This window comes from Planococcus citri, chromosome 5 (genome assembly GCF_950023065.1).
Source record: "Planococcus citri chromosome 5, ihPlaCitr1.1, whole genome shotgun sequence".
NCBI classification, from domain to species: Eukaryota; Metazoa; Arthropoda; class Insecta; order Hemiptera; family Pseudococcidae; genus Planococcus; species Planococcus citri.
In genome coordinates, this window is record NC_088681.1 from 55,249,927 (window position 1) to 55,266,653 (window position 16,727).

The 16,727-nt window shown below is 34.2% G+C and overlaps 1 protein-coding gene across 1 annotated transcript; it reads right to left on the bottom strand.

Annotated features, from left to right (window-relative positions):
* Positions 1–7,151: 7,151 nt before the first annotated feature.
* Positions 7,152–11,479, bottom strand: LOC135848220 (uncharacterized). Its single transcript, XM_065368055.1, has 6 exons — positions 11,261–11,479; positions 10,758–11,176; positions 10,628–10,651; positions 10,325–10,531; positions 8,359–8,520; positions 7,152–8,282 (listed from the first exon to the last, which is right to left on the bottom strand). The coding sequence occupies exons 1-6, from the start codon at positions 11,328–11,330 to the stop codon at positions 8,256–8,258; spliced, it is 909 nt and encodes a 302-aa protein (XP_065224127.1). The 5' UTR covers positions 11,331–11,479; the 3' UTR covers positions 7,152–8,255.
* Between the last annotated feature and the right edge of the window lie 5,248 nt (positions 11,480–16,727).

The window sequence follows — 16,727 nt, forward strand, 5'->3', positions numbered from 1 at the left end:
GAAAAAAGCTTGAAACAAAAGTTGTAGAGCGTAAAAAATTGAACCATATTTGCTGATCGGATTTTGAAAATGGCTTATCAACTTGTAACCAGGTAACTTTTTATGGCTTGCTGCGATTATAACCTGTTTCAAAATCTGATCAACAAAAATGGTCCAATTTTTCACACTCTACAACTTATGTTTCAAACTTTTTTCTCTATCCCCTATTTTTAGATGATTGTCAAAAACTGGTGGCTGAATGCAAACCATTGAACCGGTTTCAAAATGTGATTAAACAGAATTGTGTAAATTTTCATTCCCCAACACTTTTGTTTCAAACTTTCTCCACTATCTACAATTTAGGGGCAATTCTTGATAACTGGCTGCGAATTAATGAACCGGTTTCAAAATCCAATCAGCGGAAATGGTTCAATTTTTCGCGCTCTACAACTTTCGTTTCATGCTTTTTCCTCTATCTTCAATTTTTAGGTGATTGTCAAAAACTGGTTCCTGAATGGAAACGAATGAACTGGTTTCAAAATGTGATTGAACAGAATTGTGTAAATTTTTCATGCACCACAACTTTTGTTTCAAGCTTTTTTCTTGATCTCCAACTTTTAAGTGATTGTTAAAAACTGATTGTTGAATGCGAACCAATGAACCGGTTTCAAAATATTGTGAATTAACAGAATTGTGTAATTTTTCACGCTCAACAACTCTTGTTTCAAGCTTTTTCCTCTATCTCCAATTTTTAGATGATTGTCAAGAACTGGTTGTTAAATGCGAACCAATGAACCAGTTTCAAAATATTGTGATTAGACAGAATTGTGTAATTTTTCACACTAGGTATACAACTTTTGTTTCCAGCTTCTTTCTCAATCTCTAACTTTTAAGTGATTGTCAAACACTGGTTGTTGAATGCGAACCAATGAACCGGTTTCAAAATATTGTGATTATACAGAATTGTGTAATTTTTCATGCTCTACCATTTTTGTTTCAAGCTTTTTTCTCTATCTTCAATTTTTAGGTGATTGTCTAAAACTGGTTGCTAAATGAAAACAAATGAACCGGTTTCAAAATGTGATTGAACAGAATTGTGTACATTTTTCATGCACTACAACTTTTGTTTCAAGCTTTTTTCTCGATCTTGAATTTTTAGGTAATTCTTGATAACTGGTTGCAAATTAATGAACTGGTTTCAAAATCCGATCAGCGAAAATCGTTCAATTTTCACGCTCTACAACTTTCGTTTCAAGCTTTTTTCTCTATCTCCAACTTTTAGGTGATTGTCGAAAACTGGTTGCTAAATGCGAACCAATGAACCGGTTTCAAAATATTGTCATTAGACAGAGTTGTGTAATTTTTCACGCTCTACATCTTTTGTTTCAAGATTTTTTTTTTCAACTACAATTTTTGGGTATTTTTTGTTAACTGGTTGCAAATTAATGAACCGGTTTCAAGAAATTCATATCACGTTTTTGTCGATTTAGTGTGTAGAATACATTGCGCCAATAAAAACCAATTTGAATTTTCGACCAAACTGGTTTTTCAATTTGTGGACACCCTTTGCATGGGCCGGCAATTTTCATGGTCGCTTTTGAAAGGCCTTATTTTTCCCTATTCAACGCCGCTTCATTCATCTCTCTAGCTCTTTCCCCTTAGAAATAAAAGCCACCTGGCACTTTTTTTGTGTCATACGGTCATACTGTATTCTTTAAAAAACATATCTGGATGTTGTGTTATGTATCGAATAGTATGTTTTCGAGATTGTTAAATACGAATATGAACTTATTTCCCTAGTCCAACCCCACAAAGCTCCTCCGTGCCCCAAAAAGGGGCAAAATTTTTATATAACTGTGAATTGAAAAGTATGTTTTCTTTCGTGAACACTGAACCAATATGAACTTTTTTTTTTTGGCTCACAATTTCTCAAACCCCCCCTTACGTCCGGTCCTCAAATAAAATGAACATTTAAAAAGTCGTCAAAAAATGGGCGGCGGGGGCGGGGGTCGACTTAGTCTTAATGAATTTTTTGAAAAGCTTTTACATAGAATCTAACCTGGGGGGGGGGGGGGTGGTGGAGTTTCGCCACCTTTCCGATAGAGGCTCTTTTCCCAATTGATAGAAAAAAACACACGATGTGGAATGTGAAATATTAATGATTTGAATATGAGGCGAGGGACGACGACTGATATAGCGATGAGGATAGAATAAAATTAATTCTAAATTAGAACAATGAGTTGGAAATGAGTTAACGAATGGACTTACTTAATGAGGTAGTTTCTTCGACGAATACGAGTATAAAAACTGATAAGCTGGCAAAGAAAACCCATTGCAAATTCATCGAGAAATGAGGAAAATATATCAATCGACTCGATAATCGAAGACTTGAGGTATGTTCTTCGCGGAATTTTTTATTTACTGTGTACTCGTTTTTGAAATTTGTTCGTATAGTGTGGCGAAACAAAATGAAAACATTACGTAAAACCTGACGAATGCGTCATGGTATTTTCTTATGTGAATAAGACAGATCAAACAAATCCTTGCAACTGTTCGCGAGAAAAATCGAATTTCATCAAAAATTTCTCGTTGCTGCCAGTTTACTTAGGTTTTGTGGTAAATACCAGCTATATTTAATTTACTCGTCGTATGCGTCGTGTGCTTCACGTAATCTACGTAGCATCGTGTACATTGCCTGTAAATTGATATAGAAAAATATGCTTACTTGGAAAATTCTATCAAAAATCGACATTAGAGGGAATTGTGACGATGAAAAAAAGTCGAAATATTTTGATCGAATTTCATGCAAATCTTCATCTTAATTTGAATGTTGCTCTTGACAAAATTTCTTTTAGGTATCTGTTCAATCGACTCCGAGATCAGATAAATGGTCGAGGTAGGCAAAAATACTCACAAGAGAACCTATCGGTCACTCAATCAACGATTTATTTGCTCTTTTTTATTTTTTATCAAGGCAGGAGAACTGAAGACCAATAGGGCTCTCAAAAAATTTCAGGTACTTGCTCATTGAAGGTCGTGTAAGGTTTTCAATTTTTCAAGTTATGTAGTTCCAATAAATGAAGTAATGAAAATGTTCATTTTTACTGTTTAGGAAAAGTTTATTATAAGTTGTATTTGGACATGAATAGTGTCTCTGGGGAGCATAAAGTTCTAATGAAATGTTGTAAAACGTTGAAAAATAGATTTTTGCTTGCTATTTCCTAATGACTTTTAAAACACGATGGATTATTACAAAAAGTATACTTAGTCGAAAAGGTTTATGCTTGAAATTTGCTGCCAAATTTTGGATATTCCGAAAGACTTGTACAGTATGCCACAAAAGTAGTGCCAGGTGGCTTTTATTTCTAAGTGGAAAGCTAGCGAGATGAATGCAGTGGCGTTGAGTAAGGAAAAGTAAAAGCTTTCAAAAGCGACCTTGAAAATTTCAGGCCCGTGCACAGGATGTCCACAAATTGAAAAACTGGTTTGGTTAAAATATTCAAACTGGTTTTTATTGGCGCAATGTATTCTACACACTAAGGCGACAAAAACGTGATACGAATTTTTTGAACCCGGTTCATTAATTTGCAACCAGTCAACAAAAAAATACCCAAATATTGTAGATAGTGAAAAAAGCTCGAAACAAAAGTTGTAGAGCATAAAAAATTACATAATTCGGTCTAATCACATTTTTGAACCAGGTTCATTGGTTTGCATTTAGCAACCAGTTTTTGACAATCACCTAGAAATTGCAGATCGAGAAAAAAGTTCGAAACAAAAGTTGTGGAACGTGAAAAATTGAACCATTTTCGCTGATCTGATTTTGAAACCGGTTTATTAATTTGCAAATTAGTTATCGAAAATTAGCTAAAAATTGGAGATCGAGAAAAAAGCATGAAACAAAAGTTGTAGGACGGGGAAAATTACACAATTTTGTTCAATCGCATTTCGAAACCGGTTCATTGGTTCGCATTCAGCAACCAGGTTTCGACAATCACCTAAAAATTGAATACAGAAAAAAGCTTGAAACAACAGTTGTATGTAGAGCCTGAAAAATTGAATCATTTTCGCTGATCAGATTTTGAAACCAGTTCATTAATTCGTAGCAAGCCATCGAAAGTTACCTGGTTGCAAATTAATTAGACATTTTTAAAACCCGAACAGCAAAAATGGTTCAATTTTTCACGTTCTACATCTTTTGTTTCAAGTTTGTTTTTGATTTTTAGATGATTATCAAATACTGGTTGCTAAATGCGAACCACGTTGAACCGGTTTCAAAATGTGATTGAACAAAATTGTGTAATTTTTCACGCCTTATAACTTTTGTTTCAAGCTTTTCTCTCGATCTCCAATTTTTAGCTAATTTTCGATAGCTGGTTGCAAATTAATAAACCGGTTTCAAAAACTGGTTGCTAAATTCGAATCAATGAACCGGTTTCAAAATGTGATTAGACAGAATTATGTAATTTTGCACGCTCTCCAACTTTTGTTTCAAGCTTTTTTCTCTATGTACTTACTAGAATTTTTGGGTATTTTTTGTCAACTGGTTGCAAATTAATGAACCGGTTTCAAAAAATGCATATCGCATTTTTGTCGCTTTGGTGTGTAGAATAAATTGCGCCAATAAAAACCGGTTTCAATTTTTGGACTAAACCGGTTCTTCAATTTGTGGACACCCTGGGCTTGAAATTTTCACGGTCGCTTTTAAAAGCCTTTATTTTTTCCTTCTCAACGCCGCTTTAAAAAAATTTATTTATAAATCAATGGGTACATACCTGAAATTTTACGGTACATGTCATTTTTAATCAGTGTTTTTTACAGTCCTCCTTATCCTCCTTTACCGAATTTTGTCCTGCTTTTTGCTAATGTGACCTGCCGTCCAGCTTTTTTGCCAAAACATCTTGAAATTGCTGATTTTTGCCTTTTTGATATTTGTAATTGTCAAAAAAGATGCTACGTCATTTATTTTATGATGAAACTGCAGAAAAATCGTGTTTTTTTGGCAAAAACTGCAAAAAATCCAACGTTTTGCTAAAATTGTCTACAAAAAGTAGGTACATTTATCCAAAGTTGCCATAAAAAGTTCGGCCGAAATTGTCAGGAGATCCCATTTTTTGTCAAAATTGTTATAAAAGTCCTATTTGTGGCCTAAATTGTCAAGTCTTAAATTTTTCCAAAATTACCCAGAAATATTCTAGCTTTCATTCGTGCTAAGTATCCCAAAAGTATTAATTTTTGTCTTTTTTTTTTTTTGGTCAAAAATTGTTTATGAAGTTCTGCCTTTTTTTACCTCTTCAAACTGCAATTTTCTACTCGTACCTATTTATCCTCTTCTTTCATGATTTATGGATTTTTTCCCTCAAGTTCTCTTTGAAAATAGAAACATTTCGACTACAAAAAATTCTGTCTTGAATCCTTCTCTTTTGCAAATTGGAAGATTTGAAAAAATCTGCCTACTGTCAAAAGTCTTGCTTCAGCATTTTTTTTTCAATGATTTAAAATTACAACGGCCACGAGCCTTTTAGTTGTTGTGCTAAAATTACAATAACAAAAAAGAAACCAAAAACAAATTTAATGATTGGTGAGAATGAATGTTTTGCCAGTATTCTTCGTAAATGTACAAATTGAAAACCCCCGTTAAAAAAATTGTATGTACGCAATACTAGGGTGCGGCCCAATTGTATGAAAAAATAATTGTTTTTAAATTTTCAACGGCACTACCTCAAAAAAGTTTCCTTAGACTGTAAAAATACAGAATCCAAAATTTGAGTGATTTCCAGGAATATTTAGAGGTCGCTCAATGCCCATTTGTAAGGAACGAGGGTCGCGCGCCCGAACCTACAACATTTCCACCATAGTACCGTGGACAACGCGACGTGTTCAGCCTCACGCAGTCGCGCTCAATGTTACAACTCCTTTCAATCACTTTACACAACGAATGATACGTTAGCTCATCTTTTCCTAATGTCAGGGCTGTACAAAAAAATATTTAAAAAAGAAAAAAATTATTTGAAACGTTTTTACTCGTTAAAAATAAAACGTATTCAAAACGCGTTTTAAATAACTTTTAAACGAAATTTTGGAGTTCTTTTTTTCCTCAATTTCTTTTGTGCTTAGTGATTCTGATGCTACGAGTTTTAATGTACATTGTATATTGTGTAATTCTTCCAATAAAGTATTAAGTTGCACATATCCTACAAGTTAGGTACTATTCTGTGTAAGTATCTTATACCTCAAATCCGCACAAAACGAAAAACCGTTATAAAAGTTCCTGGCCGTAATTTATTCTTCACAAAGTATCAGAAATTCATATTGTGCTTAGAAAATTGAAAAATATACATGATGCGCAAATATTTCCTTCAGTACTTAGGTAATCTTGTTGAGAGAAGTTCGTAACATTGAGCGCGAGAGGATACGTCGCGTTGTCCACGTTACTGTGGTGGAACGTAGTGTGCTCGCGCGCGCGACCCTCGTTCCGCACAAATGGGCTTTGAGCGACCTCTAAATATCAATTTTTCGAAAAACTGTTCAAATGGTATTTTTTTTTTATAGAATTGAACAAAATTACGGGTAGTCCAATTTATTTTTTCAAACTTTTGTTTTGGGCCGCACCCTACTCTGTACTCAGGTACACACGAAGAAAGCATAAAAAAAACTAGACGTTTTTCAAAATATCTTAAATCATCAACTCTGATCAAGTCATTTTGGAGAATAATAAAGGATGATGCCGGTAACGGTATCACTTTAGTCACCCAACATAACTTGATTGAATGTGGTCCTGAGTATTTATGCGAAAAGAATCGTAAAATAAAAACATACGAGAAAGGGGGCTGCATATACACCTGCACTCTGTATTCGAATGATGATCTGTTCACATTACTAGACGCGCCACCGTTGAATCTTATTGGTGACTTGGATTTTACATTTCGAACAGATGGAACTACGGCTACATCTTCTGATGAGCAAGGGACACCTGACCCAAAATCCTCCAATAACACCGATATTATCGATTTCTTGAGCAATAAATGTTTCATGAGTGCTGTGAAAAACATTGATGCAAGTATTGCAGAAAATCTGGATTTCCTACAAGCACCAATTGATACTGGTGACGATGATTGCGAAGTTCAGCCATCGAAGAAGAAGAAGGAGGAGGAGGAGGAGGAGGAGGAGGAGGAGGAGGAGGAGATATTCTATGATATGCAGGAGTGCTGTGGAAAGAATTTGCCCGAAACCTGAATTTCCAACAAGCACCAGTTGATGCTGATGACGATGATTGTAGATCAGCCATCAAAAAAGAAAAAAAAGATATGAATTATACGTATTGCGTAGGGTGCGGCCCAAAACAAAAGTTTGAAAAAATAAATTGGACTACCCGTAATTTTGTTCAATTCTATAAAAAAAAAATACCATTTGAACAGTTTTTCGAAAAATTGATATTTAGAGGTCGCTCAAAGCCCATTTGTGCGGAACGAGGGTCGCGCGCGCGAGCACACTACGTTCCACCACAGTAACGTGGACAACGCGACGTATCCTCTCGCGCTCAATGTTACGAACTTCTCTCAACAAGATTACCTAAGTACTGAAGGAAATATTTGCGCATCATGTATATTTTTCAATTTTCTAAGCACAATATGAATTTCTGATACTTTGTGAAGAATAAATTACGGCCAGGAACTTTTATAACGGTTTTTCGTTTTGTGCGGATTTGAGGTATAAGATACTTACACAGAATAGTACCTAACTTGTAGGATATGTGCAACTTAATACTTTATTGGAAGAATTACACAATATACAATGTACATTAAAACTCGTAGCATCAGAATCACTAAGCACAAAAGAAATTGAGGAAAAAAAGAACTCCAAAATTTCGTTTAAAAGTTATTTAAAACGCGTTTTGAATACGTTTTATTTTTAACGAGTAAAAACGTTTCAAATAATTTTTTTCTTTTTTAAATATTTTTTTGTACAGCCCTGACATTAGGAAAAGATGAGCTAACGTATCATTCGTTGTGTAAAGTGATTGAAAGGAGTTGTAACATTGAGCGCGACTGCGTGAGGCTGAACACGTCGCGTTGTCCACGGTACTATGGTGGAAATGTTGTAGGTTCGGGCGCGCGACCCTCGTTCCTTACAAATGGGCATTGAGCGACCTCTAAATATTCCTGGAAATCACTCAAATTTTGGATTCTGTATTTTTACAGTCTAAGGAAACTTTTTTGAGGTAGTGCCGTTGAAAATTTAAAAACAATTATTTTTTCATACAATTGGGCCGCACCCTAGTACAGAGTCAGTGGTTTGTTGTTCTGAAAAAGAAAAAAAATTACTGTACCTATTTTATGTAATTTCCCAATTTTTTTCATGCGTAAACTATAGTATTACTTTTTTACTATACAGTCTGATATAGAAGTCAGCTCTTATCATGCCTTTGAATAAATCTGCATTTTTTGTGATGGGAGTGTAATTGAACAGAAACTCAGTTGTTGGTTCCCATGATCCGGTTGGCATGTCGTCAGTTCCAACGAATTGATATGCGTAGTATTTCTACGCAAAAATTCAAAATAATTAAAATTGATTGTTACACATACTTTTACCTCACAGAAGAATTTGGAATCGATCTTTTTGGTTAGGTATCTCACTCTTAGATTCCTAAGTTTTTGTGCGATGATGTTTTATCTTTTTTCGCAAAATGGATTTTGAAATTTTCAGGCTTGCTTCTCAGATTGAATTGTCAAAAATCGTTGCATTTTCAAAAATTGGGAAAAAAATTGTTTTTTGACAATTCCACCAAAAATTGTCCGAACGTCTTGCTTTTTGCCAGAAATCTGATTAAAATTGTAGCATTTTAGAAATAGAAAAATCTTGCTTTCCAGCCAAAAGTATCTAAAATTGTTATAAATTCTAGTTTTTTAACAAATCTGCTCAAAATTGTTGTTTTTTGCAAAAAGTTCCAAAAAATCTCACCTTTTTCTAAAATTGTCATTTTTTTGCCAGAAATTGCTAAAAAGCCCTTCTTTTTGTTGTTACAATTTTCTAATTGTCGCTTTTTGCCATTTTTTAAAAATATTGCCAGAAATACTTAATTGTTAAAATTGCCCGCTTTTCTATCAAAAAGTTTCGAAATAGTTCAACTTTTTTAAAATTAAAAATCAACCATTTCAATTGTAATGTTTTTCTGCATTAAAATCTTTTGTTACTTTTGCTCACGTTTAGTCACTCTTTTGATCACTTTTTCGTGCTTTTCTGGTTAGTGAATTAATTTTTTTTTTTTGGAAAAGATTGAGTACGTTATATTTGATCTGAAAATAATTGTCAAAAAAATGCTAAAAATTGTTTTTAGTTTTCTCGAAGTCCTATAAAATGACCATGAATAATTTCAGTGGTAATGAGGGAAAAGTAGATTGGAGTGTTGTGACTAAAATTGCGAAAAAGAAGTACCACATTGGTACTTTTTTGCCAATATGCGCTGCCCAAAAAGTCCTGCTTTCTGTTAAAATTGTCAAAGTCTTGCTTTTTGGCCAAAAATTATTGAAAATTCTCGCTTTTTACCAAAATTTCAACAGAAAACCACCAAAAATTTTCACCTTTCATTAAAAATTTTCGAAAAATCTCATTTTGTTGCTAAACATTGCTAAAAAAATTGCGAAAAATTGTCTCTGTCCGAGAAGTAATTTTTTTTAAAAAATTGCTCAAAAGTCTCGCTCTCTCGCATTTTTCCAAAAATTACTAAAAATCCCTGCGGTTTGCTAAAATTTCGAAGTCTGTTCAACTTTTTCCAAAAGTTGCCAAGAAATTCTGCTTTTTGCTAAAATTATTGAGTGTTGTCTTTTGCCAAAAATTTCGGATAGGCAGGTATCATTTTTTTTTTTTTTTTTTTTTTTTTTTGTTTTTTGTCAAAGATTGACAAAAATAGTTGAATTGTCATAAAATCAGATTTTTTAAATTTTTTAAATGTCTAAAAATTCGCCAGAAATTTGAAAATGAATCCAAGCATCTAAAATTGTGCTTCCCGCGGATTCAAGACAAATGCTCTTTGGACCTATGTAGCTGGGTATTGTAAAAATTGAGGAGTGTCTGCTCTAAAAGTTATTCATCTTAAACTAAGGTATGGTAGGTATTATTAGGTACTCGATTCCATAAGGGTACCTAATTAACGCTATTAGAACTTAGGTATCAATTCCCTTCATTAAATTTTTCCTTTTTTTCAGGAACTTTTGAAATGAATTGAACATCAGAATCGAAGAATCGAAGCTGGTTTCGAAAAATAAGAGCTTATGGTAAGTAATAATGCACATTCAATTTAGCATTTTATACTTAAACATTAGTTCACCGAGTGGTTATTATTTACCTTGCTTGCAAATGATTTTTTTGTGCTGAGATTTGTATCTAGAATAGATTGTTGATAGGCATTGAAAGGATTCAGGTCGGGAAGTTCTTTTATTTGATTCAGGAGCAGCAAACTTGGTGACTCGATACGATGAATTGAATACAGTGTAGCTTCTTTACCTTTCACCTTTGAATAGCATATTTTATACACTGGTAAAAACTGAACATCCTGCATTCAAATTCAAATTGAAAGAAAAAAAAAGGACAATTAATATTGATAGAACTAACATCAGTGTGTAACTATAGTGCATATTAGCTGTATCACCGTTCTTTGTGCGTTTTTGGACACCTGTTGGGCAACATTGAAATTGAATTATAGCCGAATTTGAATGATTACTTTGATAAAAAGCATTGAACTTAGATTATATTGTATCCAAGTATGGGAATCTTCTTACTCGATATCCGACTTCGTACATTTCAGTTTGTAATTTGCTACAATATCTCATCGCTGCTTCGATACTTTTCTTCTCAAATATTCTAATCGAAGGTATGAGATCAAGCAAACATTTCGCATCACGAGTTTTATAATCATGCAGCTCCAGCAATGTTCTTTGATTCGATGGTCTAATCAGTTCATGTGTGACTTCTGGTGTACCACCTATGTGTACATGTTTTACGTAAAGAAATGTGGGGCATGCTGTCATCAATTTTCCTTTTGGGTCATTATCGTCTTCGGGATCGTTGTAATAATAACCCACGTACTGCTTATTGTTTTTATATTTGTGGGGTATGGCAAGTTCTAGCTCTGATGAGTGGTATTTTTTTATTACTGCCAATGGAGTTTTTTGCCGCTCTTTGAGCAACGTAAGTTCCTCTGAAATGTAACATATAAATTTCGCGAAAAAAGAATCTCGGGAAGATGAAAAATGGATAAAAGTGAGTTGACAGTTACACTTACTCGATGAGTTGGTTTTTTCAATCAGCAAAAAAATCGATAAGCTGGCGAGTGAAATCCGTAGCAAATTCATCGAGAAAATATAAGAGTAAAATGTTGATTCACTTTATCGTCGAATGGTCGAAGTATGGTTTGTATGAACTGAATGTATTCATTGTCGTAGAATAGGTACTTGAATTGAATATTCGTAATAGAACGCTTCGTTATTTGATACTATCGTGTTGAAAAATCATTCGAAGTGTGGCAATGCGAAATAAAATCGTCATCAAAAAAACACATAAATCCTTCACTATATTTTTTTCACGTCTTGAATAAAGCTGAACAAACAAATCGTTTCGTCACCATCAGAGAATCGCATGATAGTGAGAAATACTACTCGTGCGATTATGGAAAGATATGGGAAGATCTGGTGGTGAAATTGACCTGGAAAACCTGATAGAAAAATTGTGGAAATTCGTTTTCCCGAATGACCGGATAATAATAAACCTACCTATACTCACCTTTCTGGAGCTTTGGAAGAAACGTTGGGGGTGGCTCTTCTACCCTCTTCACCCATGAAAGTGCCCCAGCCTTGGAGGCTTCTTCGCCCCTGTGACAGGGCCTTCATGTGATCTCATTGGGGGCGGGCTCTTCTGCCCTCTTGATCCTGGGAAATGCCCCATCCTTGGAGGCTTCTTCACCCCTGTGACGGGGCCTTCAAGGTGTCAAGGAATCAGCTACTTAATATGGCAAGAGCCTCTCTTCTTCCCATAGCTGACGAATCACAGATCTCATATAGTCTATGTGATCAGGATTTAAAGGAGTCAAAGGAGTCCCTGGACAGCCTTCTCTAAACCTTTCACATACAGTCAGTACATGTTCTGCCATCTCTTGCTAGTAGCCGCATCTGCAAGTAGTATGATTCCTTCTGTTGATGCTGCACAAAAAGGATCCAAAACATCCTTTGTCACTTAGGGCCTGAGCAACCCAGAAATCTAGGTCTTCATCGATATCTAGTTGTTGCCTGTCTTGAACTGTTGGGAAGAATTTTCTCGTCCAGGTGCCGTGATCTGATGACGTCCACTCTTCGTTCCATTTGTTGAGGGTTATTTGCTGTATTCTGATGACTGCTGCGTCTACTTCCTCTGCTTCAAGGTACTGAGTTCTCCTTCGTGCCAACCAGGTTAGGGCTCGAGCTTCTATAGCAATCTCCAGTGGCATAGAGTCCGCAATAACCGTTGAAGCTATATAACTGGTTGCCTTATATAATCTAGCAATGTTTCTTGTCATCTGTAGGTGGAGTTTTCTCAGCTCGTCGACTACTTTTTTCAGGTTAATTTTGTGTACAAACAAACTGCTTCCATATCCAATAACTGCGTTTACCGTCGCCTTATACATGATTCTTCTTGCCCAAACCAAATAGCCGTATAACTATACTACTTTTTTGTCGTTGACCTACCTATATAAGTACCTATTTTTATACCTTGTGTTCCAATTCTTGTTGCAATATATTTTTCTAGACGAGAAAGTTGAACGTGTTCGTATTCGAGTTGTTTTTATTTGTGAATTCTATTAGGTTAGGTTAGGTTACAGTGATATAAAATACTGCCGTTTGCTAAAATTGTAAAGGTTTAGATTTCTGCCAAAAATATCAGAATACTCGCATTTTGTCAAAGTTACCAGGAAGTTCTTTTCTCGTCAAAAATTATGAAAATTGTCACTTTTTATAATAAATTGCTAGAATTTTCCAATCTTTCGGAAAGATACCCAAAAATGTCGTTGTTCTGCCAGAACTTGAGTGTCAAAAATAGTCTATGTATTTCGCTTTTATGCCAATGAGGTACTTTTTCAAAAACGTCAGAAAACGCGCAAAACAAACACTTTTTTTTGCCAAAAATTGGCAAAAATTTTTGCTTTTTAGCAAAATTTTAATAATCTCGCTTTATTACAAAAAAATTGCCAAAAAATTCAACTTTTTTTTCAAGTTTCGTCTTTGTTAACATTTTTGAAACGTGTTTCTTTCTTGTAAAAAAATTTCAAACAGGCTTACTTTTTTTCAAAAATTGTCAAAATATTGCTTTTCGTCAGTAATTGACAAAAATTGTCAGAAAGTCTCAATTTTTCAAGCAAAAAGATGCGAAAAATATATAGTCTAACTTTTTTACTAAAGTTTCCAAAAACTCTGCTTTTGCTGAAAGTGTTTAAGTCTCGATCAAGTTTTTTTTTACTAAATTTACTCGTACCTAAGTATATGTTTGAAAAACCACAGTATTCGTCAACTCTCTAGAATAATCTGATACGATTTGAATGTTGTGCCATAATCATTGAAATGAATCGTACAGTACATATAATCAAATTTGAATCATCAAATTACATTTTGCTTGAAATTTTTGAGCTAACTGTTCTATTTAAATCATCATCCAATCATCACCCGTGGAAATTTCATTCCCATCTATTTGCTCTTTTCAAAGGTTGTAATGTTTATTGAATATTCTGAAAGTGACTTAGATCATTTTTTATTTCAATGATTTAAAATTACATCGGCCACGAGCCTTAATTAGTCGTGCTAAAATTACAATAACAAAAAATAAAACAAAAACAAATTTAACGAGTTGATAAGAATGATTGTTTTGCCAGTATTCGTCGTATACAAATTAAAAACCCCCGTTTAAAAAAATGTAAGTAGGTATCATTCATATCCTTCTTTTTCTTATTTGATGGTTGATCTACAATCATCGTTATCAGCATCAACCGGTGCTTGTTGGAAATTCAGGTGTCCAGAAATATCTGCATCAATTTGTTTCACAACACTCGTGCATATCATGAAATATCTCCTCCTTCGTTGGCTGAACTTCGCAATCATCGTCACCAGCATCAATTGGTGCTCGTAGGAAATCAAGATTTTCGGCAAATCTCGCATCAATGTTTTTCACAGCACTCATGAAACATTTATTGCTCAAGAAATCGATAATATCGGTGTTTTTAGAGGATGTTGGGTCTGATGTCTCTAGCTCACCAGAAGACATAGCCTTAGCCTCAGTTCTACTTGTTTGAAATGTAAAATTCAAGTCACCAGTAAGGTTCATCGGGGGCACGTCTAGTAATCTGAACAGATCGTCATTCGAATCCAGATTGCAGGTGTATATGCAGCCCCCTTTTTCGTATGGTTTTATTTTACGATTCTTCTCGCATAAATACTCAGGACCACATTCAATCAAGTTATGTTGGGTCACTAAAATGATACCGTTACCGGCATCATCCTTTATAATTCTCCAAAAAGACTTGATTTCAGTTGTCAACCTCAACAATTTCGACAAACGACCAGTTTTTTTATGCTCTCTTTATGTGTACCTGAGTACAGAGTCAGTGGTTTGTTGTTCTGAAAAAGCAAAAAAAAAATTACTGTACCCTTTACTTTGTGTTATATTCTATGTCATTTGCCAATTTTTTTTTATGCTTAGGCTAGTATGTCTATGTACTTACTTTTTTACTGTATAGTCTAATATAGAAGTCAGCTCTTATCATGCCTTTGAATAAATCTGCATTTTTTGTGATAGGAGTATAATTGAACAGAAATTCAGTTATCGGTTCCCATGATCCGGTTGCCATATCGTCGGTTCCAACCAACTGGTATGCGTAGTATTTCTGCACAAAAATTCAAATTATAGTAATTAGGGGAGATAATTTCGTCTATTTTCTGAAATTTGAAAGTAAGCTGCACGAATGTTTGAAGTCTTACTTTCTATTTGTATGTAGTTGAAAGTACCTTTTTGACAAAAATTGTCAAAAATTCTTGCTTTTTAACAAACTTGCTATAAATTGTCGTTTTTTTGCTAAAAGTTCCAAAAAACTTCACTTTGAAAAAAGTTGTTCAAATTTTGTTTTTTTTTCGTCTGAAATTGCCAAAAAGTTCTTCCTTTAGTTACAACTGTCCAAGTGCCGCTTTTTGCCATTTTTGTATGTAGCCAAAAATTGCAAAAGTTGCCTTGAAGTCTCGCTTTTCTATCAAAAAGTTTCGAAATGCTTCAATTTTTCAAAACTAAAAATGAAACATTTTACAGTTGTGATGTTTTTTTTCAGTGGTGTTTTTTTGCATTAAAATGTTTTGTTACTTTTTTGATTACTTTTTCGAGCTTTTTTGGTTAGTAAAGTCACTTTTTTTTGGAAAAAATTGAATAGGGTACGAGCCCTTGATATATTTAAATCTGAAAATTGCAACAAAAAAAAAGAAGTACCAGGATAGTGCTAAATTTTTGAAAAATCTCATAAATATCATGCGCACTCAATTACAGTTTTCTAGGATTTTATAGACATTACTTCACCAAACAGTTATTACTTACGTTGCCTTCGAATGATTTTTTTGTGCTGAGACTTGCATCTAAAGTAGATTCTTGATAGGCATTCAAAGGATTCGGGTCGGGAAGTTCTTTTATTTGATTCAGAAGCAGCAAACTTGGCGACTCGATACGATGAATTGAATGCAGTGTAGCTTCTTCACCTTTGACCTTTGAACATTCAAATTCACATTAAAAAAAAAAAAAATTATTAATGTGGATAGTCAACTCGTATAGCTAAAAACACTGGGTAACTGTAGTGCATTTATTATAGCTGTATTACCGTTGTTTGTTCGTTTTTGGACACCTGTTACTTAGACAACATTGAAATTGAATTATAGCTGAATTTGAGTGATTACTTCGATAAAAATGATTGTATATAGAATGATTTGATATTATCGTATCCAAGTAGGAATCTTACCTGATATCCGACTTCGTACATTTCTGTTTGCAATTTGCTACAATATCTCATCGCTGCTACGATACTTTTCTTCTTGAATATCTGAATCGAAGGTATGAGATCAAACGTACACTTCGCATCACGGTTTCCATAATCGCGCAGGTCCAGCAGATTTCTTTGATTCGATGGTCTAACCAGTTTTTCTGTGGTTTCTTGTGTATTTACGTATGTTTGTTTAACGTAATAAAATATAGGGCACCCTGTCATCAATTTTTCTTTGGCGTCATTATCGTCGTAATAATAACCCTCGTACTGATTATTTCCTTTATATTCGTGAGGTATGGCAAGTTATAGTTCTGATGAGTGGTATTTTTCTATTACTGCCAATGGAGTTCTTTGCCTCCCTTTAAGCAACGCAAGTTCCTCTAAAATGTGAGTAAAATTTGGAATAATAATGTAAACATTTTCGCGAAAAATTAAATCGCGAGAAAATAAAAATGGATAAAAGTGAGTTGACTGTGTTACACTTACTTAATGGGGTGGTTTTTTCAATCAGCAAAAAAATCGATAAGCTGGCAAAAAATGAAATCCGTTGCAAATTCATCGTGAAGATATAAGAATAAAATGTTGATTCACTTTATCGTCAAATGGTCGAAGTATGGTTTCTATGAACTGAATATTCATTGTTGAGGAATGCTTGAATTGAATATTCGTCATAGAACGTTTCATTATTTGATACTATTTCGTTCGAAGTGTG